Source organism: Rhinolophus sinicus, linkage group LG11, assembly GCF_036562045.2.
Source record: "Rhinolophus sinicus isolate RSC01 linkage group LG11, ASM3656204v1, whole genome shotgun sequence".
NCBI lineage: Eukaryota > Metazoa > Chordata > Mammalia > Chiroptera > Rhinolophidae > Rhinolophus > Rhinolophus sinicus.
The window spans coordinates 33,414,929-33,427,333 of record NC_133760.1 but is presented as its reverse complement, the minus strand read 5'-3'; the positions used below and the strand labels follow the sequence as shown (position 1 = coordinate 33,427,333).

Here is a 12,405-nt window from a genome sequence, read left to right as displayed (position 1 = left end):
TACAGGATAGTAATAATGTAGTGGTCATTGGTGAACCATCCAAATCTACCCTTCAGGACAAAGGCACTTGTTCCCCTAGTTGCCAGGAGTGTAGGCTGCTAAGGTCTCACAGCTGAGTCTCTGGGTCAATTTTGAGATACAAAGACCCAGTACCCTTGCCTGGATGTGGAACGCCTTGGGAAGGCCACCCTAGTTTCAGAGCCTCTCCTAGTAGGATGGGCTGAAGCCTCTATTTTAACTGCCTTGCAGTTTAATTCCTTCTCTGTCCAATTCTGTTTGTCTTACTTCCTTATGAGCGTGGACCCCCCAATAAAGGGATTTGCAGGCAGATCCCTGTCTCAAAGTCTGTTTCCCAGAGAACTTGACCTAAAATGAAAAATAATAAATAATGATAAATAATGACAATGTGTAAAATAACAAAATGATACCGGCAAACACATATTTTTCCTACATGCCAGGAACTGCTCTAAGTGCTTTACATATATTCATACACCGGTAAACATGTTTGCATAGGCTGAAAACTGGTTATAATTCCATGGTCTCTGAGCACTGCAGCATGGAGACAAAAGATGAGGCTGGAATCAGGGAAGGGGAAAGAGAATGGAGACAAGTGGACAAGCTAGATATAGTTAGTGCTTTTGTTTGGCAGGAAGTGAGGTATGAAAATAGGGTGGATGACCCCAAGAGAGTAGGGCAGCTTCCAGGAGCAGAATTGGGAAAATATATTGGGTTCATTAGGCAACATGATCTCTTTTCCTAAGATGGGGGGCTGGGACAGAGTTAGTGGAGTTGGGGCAGGTTGGCCAGTCAGGAAGGTTCTGGTGGCTGCCCTTTTTCTACTGTCGGGATTGCCCACCGACTTGTTCCACATGCCTCCACACCATGTCCTATCTCCCAGGATTTGCGGGTTGTTTTCGTCTTTTTCGGCGGTTGAACATTTGCTGATGGTCCCCGAAGTTTTGCGACCATGCCGGCAGAAAGGCATTGCGCCAGGTTCCCTGGGAGAGCGCGGAGCGGAAGCGGAAGCAGATACGCTGGCGCCGGCGGCGGGGTGGCCAGGAACGGAAGCGGAAGTGGCGGCGGCGCCGGCCTGGCCTGGCCTGGCTGAAGGGAGGCTGCGGGCTGGCGCGATGGCGGAGGCCGGGCCACAGGCGCCGCCGCCCCCGGGTACCCCAAGCCGGCATGAGAAGAGCTTGGGACTTCTCACTACCAAGTTCGTGTCGCTTCTGCAGGAGGCCAAGGACGGCGTGCTTGACCTCAAGCTGGTGCGGCCCGGGCTAAGGGAAGACAGGGGTGAATGGTGGACCAGGCCTGGGCCGGTAGCGGGAACCCCCGGGGCGGCCCAGCGGAGCCCTCAGAGAGCAGGCCGCCATCCGTGTGTTTTCTCAGAGGAAGGAGACCGGGCGCGGTTTCATTCATTCGGCCGAGGCCGTTGGGTGTCCGCTGTGTGCTAGTCTCCGGGCTGCAGGTGCTGATCCTCGTGGCCCTCCCCGCCTGGTGTGGGGAAAAGGGCATCAGCATATCAGTCCAGGGTGCGCCAGGCCTCTTCCCGCCCCGCGGTCCTGAGTTGCTGTAGTGCCTGGGAGGAGGGTTGGGACCTAATTCACCCCCTTTTCAGACCGCTCCAGACCAAGTCTCAGGGTAGCTGGGGGTACACCTGAGAGTGGGGTTGAGCATCCTCCACTCTCTTCTGTGTGCCAGGCAGCTGACACCCTAGCTGTGCGCCAGAAGCGGCGGATTTACGACATTACCAACGTGCTGGAAGGTATTGGGCTGATCGAGAAAAAATCCAAGAATAGCATCCAGTGGAAGTGAGTGGGGGCACCTGGGAGGGTAATGGGATCTCCTATCCAGAAGTGTCAGGGGTGGGGGGTGGAGGGTGCAGGAGAGAGCAGGGGCCACGGGACCCAGAGTTTCCCGGCAGCTCCTCAGCCCCACTCCCTGGGCTCAGGGGCGTGGGGCCTGGCTGCAATACCCGGGAGATTGCGGACAAGCTGATTGAGCTCAAGGCAGAGATCGAGGAGCTGCAGCAGCGAGAGCAAGAACTGGACCAGCACAAGGTGTGGGTGCAGCAGAGCATCCGGAACGTCACAGAGGACGTGCAGAACAGCTGATATCCTCCTGGCAGTCCATGCTCCCGGGGAGTGGGCGAGGGTCCCTCTAGTCAGCTGGGTTTGCTCTGTGGTGCCCCGGGCTCTATGCCTCTTGGGAGGATGGTCCTGCAGCTTCTGGCCAGATCCCAGCCTCCAGCTCCCCTCTCAGAGCTCCTCCCCCAACAGTCTTGGCCTGTGATCCGTCTCCACATAGACCCCCAAGCCCTAGTACTTCTGAGGGCTTGTATGTCAGACTTCTCCTAAAGAGCTGGGTCTTCTCTGTGGTCTGCCATCTGTCACCATAGGCAGGGTATCAGTCGTTCTCCTTAACCCCCACACCTTGGCCTACGTGACTCATGAGGACATCTGCAGATGCTTTGCTGGTGAGCAGAGCCTGGGTCGGGGGAGATGGGGGTGGGGCTGGGCTGAGCCACCCCCCTGAGCTGTGGGCTCAGTGCCCAAGGAGAGTTCCATCTCTTAAGAGGGTTCCTGGGGCCTGCCCAAAGAGGAACCAGGCAGGGTAAGTCCTGGGTTTGAGGGTCACTGGGACCCTGTGGAGGCTAACCATACTGAGGGTACAACAGTCCTGGGCTGGGTCCCTGGTCAGCCCCCATCTGCACCGGCCCCGGGTTTTGGCTTCTCAGGTGTGATGAGCATAAGGGGGTATGTGTGTGTGCATGCTTGTATGCAGAGGGCAGTGACTCCCGCTTTCAACTTACAGTTTAATTGCATTATGGATACAGGAACTGTTCTTTCTTCATCTTGCACCCCACATACTAGTTCTGAGGAAGGGATGTTGGCTTTGGCCAGAACACCTGCACTTAGGGAGCAGCCCCATCAACTGAGGAGTGAGGTGCCCCTGGCCAGCAATCTTTCGTCCCACGTGTTTGAATCCAGATTTTCTGGTTACTAACCCCCCCGCCCCCCGGGCTCTTGGAAGGAGAAAAGCTTTAGTTCTCTGCCTCAGCCACTGTGGGGGATGGGTGAGACTTACTGTCTAGCTCCTCAGAGACTGTGATCTCCTTCCTTGCTCCAATGGACAGGCACCCCTATTCCCATCTCAAACTGAGTCCCTGGAGCCTGACCCATTCTCCTTGTTATTCTAGGAGACACCCTCCTGGCCATCCGGGCTCCATCGGGCACCAGCCTGGAGGTACCCATCCCAGAGGTGGGTGCTCAGCCCAGGCAGGCGGGGTTGGTTGCGGGCGGGTGCTGGCTGTGGAGCCCGATAAGTTCCGGGTGGGGCAGGTAGGTTGAGGCCTGGGCTTTGGGGTTATCTAGGAGAACGGGCAGCCTGGGGTGGGAGAGGACACTGGCCCCGGCCCAGAGTCAGGCAGGAGCCAAGCCTGCTTCCAATGCCCCCTGCCCCACCCCCCAGGGCCTCAATGGGCAGAAGAAGTACCAGATTCATTTGAAGAGCATGAGCGGCCCCATCGAGGTGCTGTTGGTGAACAAGGAGGCATGGAGCTCGCCGCCGGTGGCAGTGCCTGTGCCACCCCCTGAAGATCTGCTCCAGAGCCCACCTGCTGTCTCTACCCCTCCAACTCCACCCAAACCTGCTATGGCCCTGACCCAGGATGTCTCACGCCCAAGTAGTCCCCAGATGACTGCCCCCACCTGTGTACCTGGCAGCACCGAAGCCCAAGGGGTGACCAGTCCATCAGCTGAAATCACAGGTAAGGCAAGATGGGCATCTGGTGATGGATGGAGTGATCTCTGGGGCCCAAGAGGCAATACTTCTGTGTTGTGGAATGCCATACTCAGAGTTGCAAGAGACCCTATGGGGGTTGTCCCTTTCATGGCTGCCAGCTGGCCTTCCCTTGCTATGGCAGGGGAGCCCTTTTTAACAGGCAAGCTCTGACTGTGAAGGGGCATTAGTGGTGGCAGTTTTTCCCCAGATCCACCTGTGGCTCACTTGCCCTGGCAGCCCCTCTTGAAGTGTGGTCTCAGTAGCCATGTTGTCCGTGAGTCTTCCCTCCTACTGGTCTTATGCCACTGTCCCCTTCAAGGCATCATTTCTAGGTTATCTCTTCATGGGTGACTGGCAGTGCCTACCTCCTTGGGCCTGGGAGCCAGAGCTGTAGTCATCCTGGGTGTGGGTTCTAGCATGGCCAGCTTCAGTGCCCTACTTCCTGCCCCCAAGTGACTGGGTTTGGGGCATGTGGTTGCAGTGAGTGGCGGCCCTGGAACCAATAGCAAGGACAGTGGTGAGCTCAGCTCACTTCCGCTGGGCCTGACAGCACTGGACACTCGGCCACTGCAGTCCTCTGCCCTGCTGGACAGCAGTAGTAGCAGCAGCAGCAGCAGCAGCAATAGCAGTTCATCTGGACCCAACCCTTCTACCTCCTTTGAGCCCATCAAGGCGGACCCCACAGGTGGTGAGTACTTGTTCCCTCGGGAGCTGGGGGAACACAGCCTCAGCCAATCACAGGTTAGAAACAGAACTGGGGCTGGAACCCAGCTCTTCTATCTTCTCAGCCAGAGCTGGCCAGCCCAAGGGCTGGCCCTTGCCATCAAGCCTTCCTTGACCAGAGCTCTGCCAGCCAGGATGAGGAGAGCCTGGCCTCCAGCTCAGTGCCCCCCTTCCTGGGCTGACAGAACTCCCTGGCTCTCTCTCAAGCCCTGCTTGCCACCTTTGGACTCAGATCTCAGGAAAGCGTATGCGCTCACTTGGGGAAGGGGCTGTGGTATGGTCCTCAGGCTGCAAAGGTGGGCAGTACCCTCCCAGGAGAGGTGGTGTCATCTGCCTGGTGTTTCCTTTCCATCCAGCGACTTGCGTGTTTGCTTCTCCTAGGACTCGTTCTCCTCAGCCCACAAGCACCGCTCTCTCCTCACTAAGTGATACTTCGTCCTGTGTTCCCCTGTCTCCTCTTTGTCTGGACTCCTTGAAAAAATCACCCCCACTCCACTGTATATCTTGGTCTCCTAGTCACCCTCCAGGTTCCAGCAGTCAGGAGTCCTGCACCCACTCCACCTCCCATGCTACCCTAGTGCTGCTCTTGATAAGTTGCCCAACCCTGACTGCCAGCCCTAGCAGGTTTCTAGGCTGATGAGCTCTGGTGCTTAGTCCGTATGGATACTTTTTTTCTCCTTTGGCTTTAATGATGCCAGATCTCGGCTCTTCTCTCTCACTGGCTTCTCTTCTGATCTCTTCCTGGCATTTCCTTAGACATTGGCACTTCCCAGGTCTCTGTTCCCTTCCACAACTGTGGAGGGCCCCAGTTCTGGGTAGATGAACCCCCAACCTCTGTCTTGCCTTGGTCTTTTACTGGAACCCCACATCTGTTGTGTCCACATGCCTTCCTGTGCACATCCAATGGACACTTCATTCGCACGTGTCCTCAACTGAAACTTGCTTTTCCACCTCTCTATACCCTACCTTTGGCCCTTGTCAGCCAGGCCTGACAGCTGAGCGTCAACTCCAGTTCCATTTCCTTCTCCCTCCTTCTGCTCCCCACCTCACAACAGCTAAATGAGTTCTGTTCCAGACGTCTCCCGTCGGTGGTCTCTTTCATCCTCAGGACCACTGCTGGTCTCCTCTATCCTAAATTCTTCTGTAGCATCCTCTTTACCCCATCTGAACACAGCCTAACTGGCATTTCTCTGTTCACAAAAGTACTTTTAATGGCTCCCTAAGGCCTGCTGGATAAAACCAAGCCCCTAACTGTGGCCTATGAAATCCCTCATCATCCAGCCCCAGCACTGCTCTCCAGCTTCATTTTCCTCTGCTTCCCATGTGTGTCTTCCCAGTCAGACCTTTGTAGCAGAGTTGTCGCCCTGAAGCGCTAGCCCTTTGAAATATCTGCCTCCTCCTCTGCCAGGTGACGTGACCTGGGATGTGGTGTCTGAGCCTGACACTGAGCTAGTGCTCAGCAAAGGTGGGAGGAACAGGGCATCAGACAGGATATGCATGCTGAGCCCAGAAAGGGAGGGGGTCTGCTTGCCCTTCTGCAGTACTTCAAGTTAGAAGGGCTCTACCTGTCACCTACAATGGGCCTTTGGTACGCTGGGCCCAGCTCTGAGGAATTCGGGTCAATAAGGGAGACTGACAGACGATGCCAGCGTGGCCTGGGGCAGGGCCTCCATCTCTTCAGCTGTGTGGAGCCCCAGGGTGGGTGGTACAGGATCTGAGGAAATTGGGGGCTAGAGTGGGACCAGACTGGACCTCTGGGCCCTTGAGCATGGCTTTTTTTGTCTTTCAGTTCTGGAACTCCCCAAAGAACTGTCAGAAATCTTTGATCCCACACGAGGTAGGGCTGCATTCCTTCTTGGGGCTGGTAATAGCTCATTGGGTCTTACAGCTGATTTCTTGCCCTTCTGAGGACCTATGGTGGCGCTCGGTATTTGGGCAAAGTGTAAAAATTCCTGAGGGGTAGGTGGGGGGGGTCCCCTTTATCAGCTTTAGTGGGTGGAGAGGCAGGACCCAGAATGTAACAGCTCTCCCTCCTTCCCCAGAGTGCATGAGCTCAGAGCTGCTGGAGGAGCTGATGTCCTCAGAAGGTGGGTGGCCCAAGAAGGTGGGTGTGGGTGTGGGCAGGGGGTTGGACAGCTGCTGGGTGGGACGACGGCCTCAGCCTGGTGTTCTCTGCAGTGTTTGCCCCTCTTCTCCGCCTTTCTCCGCCCCCCGGAGACCATGATTACATCTACAACCTGGATGAGAGTGAAGGTGTCTGTGACCTCTTTGATGTGCCTGTTCTCAACCTCTGACTGACGGGGGACATGCCCTGTGTGGCTGGGACACAGACTGTCTAACCTGAGGGCTGCTTGGGGATCTCCCCCCACCCCACTCCTACCCAGCTTGAGAACCACAGACTCCTGGCTTCCCCAGCCTTTCCTGACTGCACAGTTCTGGCCACAACTCCCACTACACCACCGACACCAGTACAGGGCTGGGAGAGCAGGGGAAAGGGGCTCAGCCCCCTCCATGGTGGAGCCAGAATATTTGCCTCTCCTGTACTGGGGCTTTCCCCACCTTGTGCCCTCCCCGAGCCCAGGATCGGCTGCTACACCCAGTGTCAGAATGAGAACCCGAATTCACTCGAAAGAGCAGCTTGTTCCTGCCAGGTCCTCCCCCTCACAGAGGGAAGCTGGGGTGGAGCTGAGCACTTGCCAGCACCACCCCTAGCCTCCTTCACTTCTTCCCACCCTTTGAGCCTATAGCCCCTCCTGCACCTCTCCTGTATCCCCCTTCTGCCTGGCCTTTAGCCTTGAGAACCTGTAGGTGGTGGTGGTGGGTGCCAACAGAAAGGAGCAGAGGTCTCTAGCTAGGAATCTGGGCAGGTGAGTCCCTGAGGATTGGCCCAACCTGCTGCTGCCCCATAGCCCACCTCTCTATTCATTTACCCTCATTTAGAGCCATTTGCAGAGATTTAGAAAGATTTGCAGTAACAATGGATTCCTATATAAAGATTATTTTTATACTTTTTGCAACAAAAGAAAATTGTAATATTTGTACAGTGTCCAAGTGAATAAAGATCTTGCCTAAGGCTCTTTCTGGTCTGGTTCTTTGCGGGCCCCTCCCTGGGACTGCTGGATTGGTGCTGGCTGGGTGGATCACCTTGCTGGGAGGTGTGGCGGAGCCCGCAGCCCGCCCACTCTGCCCCCACCTACCTCACCTTGGGGCGGGGCAGGGCCGCCTGTTCAGGGCGGGGCAGGGCAGGCGCCGTCCTCCGGCCCCCACACTACAACCCGGAACTAGCCTCCGTTCCCTTGGGAAGGCCACGGCGCCTGGCCAGGAGTGGGTCCGGGGCGTGAGTGCGGGCCACGGAGGTCAGGCGGTGGACACAGGGACGCCCTCCTTATCCTCAGGGGCCCCAGACCAGGTGCGCCCTCGGCAGGAGGTTGCACGGTTTGGAAGGTAAAGGCACCCCGTACCAGCCGGAGCATGCCGCCCCCGCGGGACGTGGTGAAGATCGCCGTCCAGATGCGTGACGCCATCCCGCAGCTCATCCAGTTGGACCAGGTCACCCGGCCTGTCCGGCCAACAGCCACCCCACAACCCACCTTTGGGTCGCCCCCTTCCCATTGGAACAGCCCACCCCACCCCTTCCCCAGGTTCTCCCCCAACTCTTGCCCATTCCTGGCCCCGTGAGTGACTTCTCCAATTGCAGGCAAAGCCCCTGGCCGCTGTGCTGAAGGAGGTGTGCGACGCGTGAGTGTGGGCCTGACAGGCCAGGGGGAAACGGAAGGGCAGGAGGGAGGGGGCGCCCCCTACCGGCCTCACTGAGCCTGCTCTGCCCGCAGGTGGAGCCTAGCTCACTCTGAGCGCTATGCCCTGCAGTTTGCTGATGGGCACAGGAGATACATCACTGAGAATGTGAGTCCCGTTTCCCTGTTGGCCCCTTCTAATTCCTGATTCCTGGCCTTGATTCCTCAGACTCCTCATCCCACTGGAATGTGATCTTTCACAGAATTCCAAATCCTCCCTTATTGACAACCCCAATTAACTAATCCTCAGAGCTCTTCTTGACTTATCTCCCTTTTCTGCTGTCTTCTCCAGAACCGCACGGAGATCAAGAATGGTAGCATCCTGTGCCTCAGCACTGCCCCAGTAATGCCCGCTCCTGGTCCCATCCTCATTCCCCTCCCTTCTGGGGTGCCTCCCTTCTGCCCCCCTGTGCCTCTGCCCCAGCCACATCCCTGTCGTGCGCCACCTAATGGACACCCGCGTTCCCACACCTGCAGCTCCCACTCCTTACCTCCATTGGCCTCCTCAACTTTGCTTCTGCTTCCGCCCCTGCCAGGACCTTGAGGCTGAGCAACTGTTGGGTGGGCTGCAGCGTGGGAGTCGTGAAGGACGTCGGGAAGCCCTGCAGCACCTCGGCCAGCTGGCGCCCGACATGACCTTTGCCCAGGAGGTTATCAGCCGTGATGGGCTTCAGAGACTAGGCACCATCATTGAGGATGGGGATGAGTGAGCAGCTGGCTGTGGTGGGTGGTGGACATGGTGGGGCTGGGGTTCCTGGTCTGGCCATGCTTAGCCCCAGATGTTCCCCCAGCCTAGGGGAGGTGCTGGCCCTGGCACTGAAGGCCTTCTTGGAGCTCATGGAGCACGGCGTGGTGTCCTGGGAGACGCTCAGCATCCCCTTTGTTAGGAAGGTGGGCTTTTCGAGGGGCAGCAGGTTGGGGCAGTGGGGGGTGTCAGGATCCGGCCATCTCCGGGGGTCAGGCGGTGATGAGCAGCCCCTGCCCCTCTCACAGGTGGTGTCCTATGTGAACATGAACCTGATGGACGCGTCTGTGCAGCCCCGGGCCCTCAGGCTGCTGGAGAGTGTGACCTTGAGCAGCCCTGCCCTGGCTCAGCTGGTGAAGAGTGAGGTTACACTGGATAGGCTGCTGGTGCACCTGCAGGTGTAAGTGTATTGGGGGGGGGGTACACGTGATGGGAGCGGAGCCAGATCCTGGATGGCCGGCTGAGAGCCTTCTTGCCCCAGGTTGAACCAGGAGCTGCAAACCAAGGCCATGGCACTGCTGACAGCTTTGTTGCAGGGGGCCAGCCCTGCTGAACGTAAGGTGGGTGTCCATGTGGTGGCTGGAGGGGGCAGGAGCTGATGGGCACTGTGCTCCACTGTGGGCCTACAGGGTGGGTGCTTTCAATGGGGCTAAATCATCTAAGCCCCCTTCCCACCCACCTCAGCACATGCTTGACTACCTGTGGCAGAGAAACTTTCGCCAATTCATCTATAAGGTAGGAATGACCGGGCCAGGCCGCCCCCTCCCCACGCCTCCTCTCCCTGTGAACCCACACTCACACCCGTGGACTGGCTATCCTCTAGAACATCATCCACAGTGCAGCGCCCCTGGGTGACGAGATGGCTCACCACTTGTATGTACTGCAGTCCCTTACGCTGGGGCTGCTGGAGCCGCGCATGCGGACACCAGTGGACCCCTACAGCCAGGTGGGTGCCTTTGGGGTACACAAGGCTGGGAGCAGCTGCAGCTTGGCCTTAAATCTATGAGCATGACCCCCTCCCCAAATAATGACCCCCAGGAGCAGCGGGAGCAGCTGCAGGCCCTGCGCCAGGCTGCCTTTGAGCCGGAGGGGGAGTCCCTTGGTGCCGGGCTGAGTGCTGACCGTCGCCGTTCCCTCTGTGCCCGCGAGTTCCGCAAACTGGGCTTCTCCGTGAGTGACCTCTACCCAGCTCCCCACCCTGCCTCAACCTGTTGTTCCAGGGGGCAATGTTCCGAGGGCTGGGGTCCTTCCTTAGCTGCCTGTTCCTTCCCCCAGAACAGCAACCCTGCGCAGGACCTAGAGCGTGTGCCCCCCGGCCTGCTGGCCCTGGACAACATGCTCTACTTCTCCAGACAGGCACCCAGTGCCTACAGCCGGGTCAGTGATGGGGCGGGGTGGTAGAGCAGGATGCCCACCTAGGCAGGGTCCGCGTGGGCTTAGCCGTGACTCCTTGCCCCACTCTCTGCTCCTGCGCCCCCAGTTCGTGTTGGAGAACAGCAGCCGTGAGGACAAGCACGAGTGCCCCTTTGCCCGAAGCAGCATCCAGCTGACGGTGCTGCTGTGTGAGCTGCTCCGAGTCGGGGAGCCCTGTGAGTGGGGCTAGGCACAGTGTGTCCGGGAACGGGGGACGGAAGGGCAGAGAGGGCCAGGGGCTGCACATACTTTCTCCCTGAGCCCCTCCTGCCCCCCTGCTCCAGGCTCCGAAACAGCCCAGGACTTCTCACCCATGTTCTTCGGCCAAGACCAGAGCTTCCACGAACTCTTCTGTGTGAGCATCCAGCTGCTGAATAAGACTTGGAAGGAGATGCGGGCCACACAGGAGGACTTTGACAAGGTGGGTGGGTGCGAGCTGGGAGACCTGGGCCAGGGCCCGGGGCTGTGCCAGGTCGGGGCCCAGAGCTTAGGCCCTGAGCTGAGCTTGGGTTGGCTCCAGGTCATGCAAGTGGTTCGGGAGCAGCTGGCCCGCACACTGGCCCTGAAGCCCAGCTCTCTGGAGCTCTTCCGAACCAAGGTGAATGCGCTCACCTACGGGGAGGTGCTGCGGCTGCGGCAGACTGAGCGGTTGCATCAGGAGGGCACGCTGGCCCCTCCCATACTGTGAGTTGGTGGGGATGGGTCCCAGTCCTCGTCCCCACCTTCCCTGGTGCCCCATGGGCCTTGCCCTCGGTCGGTCCCAGTCAGTGAGCCCCCTCTCCCCACCCAGGGAGCTGCGAGAGAAGCTGAAGCCAGAGCTCTTGGGCCTGATCCGCCAGCAGCGTTTGCTTCGCCTCTGCGAGGGGACACTCTTCCGCAAGATCAGCAGCCGGAGGCGCCAGGGTTGTTGAGTGGGCAGGGGGCAGAGAGGGTTTGGGTTGGGGTCAGGGCCCCTCTCATCATGCCTTCCCTCTCCCCCTTGCTGCCCCCAGACAAGCTGTGGTTCTGCTGCCTGTCGCCCAACCACAAGGTGCTGCAGTATGGGGATGTGGAGGACAGTGCTGGGCCACCCGCCCCCGAGAGCCTCCCTGAGCAGCGTAAGGAGGGCAGGGGCAGGGATTGGACACCTGCTCCCCCAGACCACCCCATGCCCTGAGACCACTGGGGCACCAGTGGTCAGCCCAGCCTTCTTCCCACAGTCCCTGTGGCTGACATCAGAGCACTACTGACTGGCAAGGACTGCCCCCACGTCCGGGAGAAGGGCTCCGTGAAGAACAAGGTGAGGGAGTGGGGTCGGGCCTCCTTCCTGTCTGCTCTGCCCCTTCCCCGCTGCTCAGGGCTCACGGCTCCCTTGCCTCCCCAGGACCTCTATGAGTTAGCTTTCTCAGTCAGCTACGACCACGGGGAGGAAGAGGCGTACCTCAACTTCATCGCCCCCTCCAAACGGGAGGTGAGTACCTGGGAAGGCTGAGCTGCGTTGGGCAGATGGGCAGGGGGAGAGATGGGCAGGGCAGGCCCTCATGGAGCGAGCCCTGTCCCCAGTTCCACCTGTGGACAGATGGGCTGAGCACCCTGCTGGGAAGTCCCATGGGCAGTGAGCAGACACGACTGGACCTGGAGCAGCTGCTGACCATGGAGACCAAGCTACGGTTGTTGGAGCTGGAGAACGTGTCCATCCCTGAACAGCCACCTCCCATCCCCCCGCCCCCCACCAACTTTAACTTCTGCTATGACTGCAACATCGCTGAACCTTGACAGTGAGGTTGGCCAAGGGCCACAGCCAGTGGAGGCTGGAGCAGTGCAGACTCCCTGACCAGCAGAGGCTGCAGCAGAAATAAAGCCTGCTTAGCTCCTGGGTATGTTTTGAACCAGCTCTGAACCCTGTGGGCCACGCCTACCTTCAAACTTAGCTGGTGAATGAGATTTGGGGCATTAGGCCAGGGCCAC

The 12,405-nt window shown here is 58.6% G+C and overlaps 2 protein-coding genes across 2 annotated transcripts; both read left to right on the top strand.

The window, feature by feature from the left end:
- The first annotated feature begins 1,130 nt into the window (after positions 1-1,130).
- E2F4 (E2F transcription factor 4) lies at positions 1,131-7,583 on the top strand. Its single transcript, XM_019755592.2, has 10 exons — positions 1,131-1,265; positions 1,702-1,811; positions 1,952-2,113; positions 2,433-2,476; positions 3,200-3,261; positions 3,472-3,769; positions 4,265-4,471; positions 6,296-6,343; positions 6,549-6,593; positions 6,685-7,583. Exons 1-10 carry the CDS (start codon positions 1,131-1,133, stop codon positions 6,798-6,800), a joined length of 1,227 nt encoding a protein of 408 aa, XP_019611151.2. The 3' UTR covers positions 6,801-7,583.
- Positions 7,584-7,748: 165 nt separating this feature from the next.
- Positions 7,749-12,315, top strand: ELMO3 (engulfment and cell motility 3). Its single transcript, XM_019755565.2, has 20 exons — positions 7,749-8,055; positions 8,204-8,244; positions 8,337-8,409; positions 8,593-8,643; positions 8,837-9,006; positions 9,092-9,191; positions 9,294-9,445; positions 9,527-9,605; positions 9,730-9,780; positions 9,869-9,991; positions 10,084-10,215; positions 10,321-10,422; positions 10,526-10,634; positions 10,743-10,879; positions 10,979-11,142; positions 11,249-11,361; positions 11,451-11,555; positions 11,658-11,737; positions 11,822-11,908; positions 12,001-12,315. Exons 1-20 carry the CDS (start codon positions 7,978-7,980, stop codon positions 12,211-12,213), a joined length of 2,160 nt encoding a protein of 719 aa, XP_019611124.2. The 5' UTR covers positions 7,749-7,977; the 3' UTR covers positions 12,214-12,315.
- The last annotated feature ends 90 nt before the right edge of the window (positions 12,316-12,405 follow it).

Excerpts from the sequence above, each read along its gene's own strand:
- E2F4 (XM_019755592.2), top strand. The coding sequence starts at position 1,131 with ATGGCGGAGGCCGGGCCACAGGCGCCGCCGCCCCCGGGTACCCCAAGC. Across the intron at positions 2,114-2,432 it reads GAGGACGTGCAGAACAGCTG|CTTGGCCTACGTGACTCATG; the intron begins ATATCCTCCTGG and ends TAACCCCCACAC. Across the intron at positions 3,262-3,471 it reads TGGAGGTACCCATCCCAGAG|GGCCTCAATGGGCAGAAGAA; the intron begins GTGGGTGCTCAG and ends CCCACCCCCCAG.
- ELMO3 (XM_019755565.2), top strand. The coding sequence starts at position 7,978 with ATGCCGCCCCCGCGGGACGTGGTGAAGATCGCCGTCCAGATGCGTGAC. Across the intron at positions 10,423-10,525 it reads CACCCAGTGCCTACAGCCGG|TTCGTGTTGGAGAACAGCAG; the intron begins GTCAGTGATGGG and ends CTGCGCCCCCAG. Across the intron at positions 11,143-11,248 it reads ACGCTGGCCCCTCCCATACT|GGAGCTGCGAGAGAAGCTGA; the intron begins GTGAGTTGGTGG and ends CTCCCCACCCAG.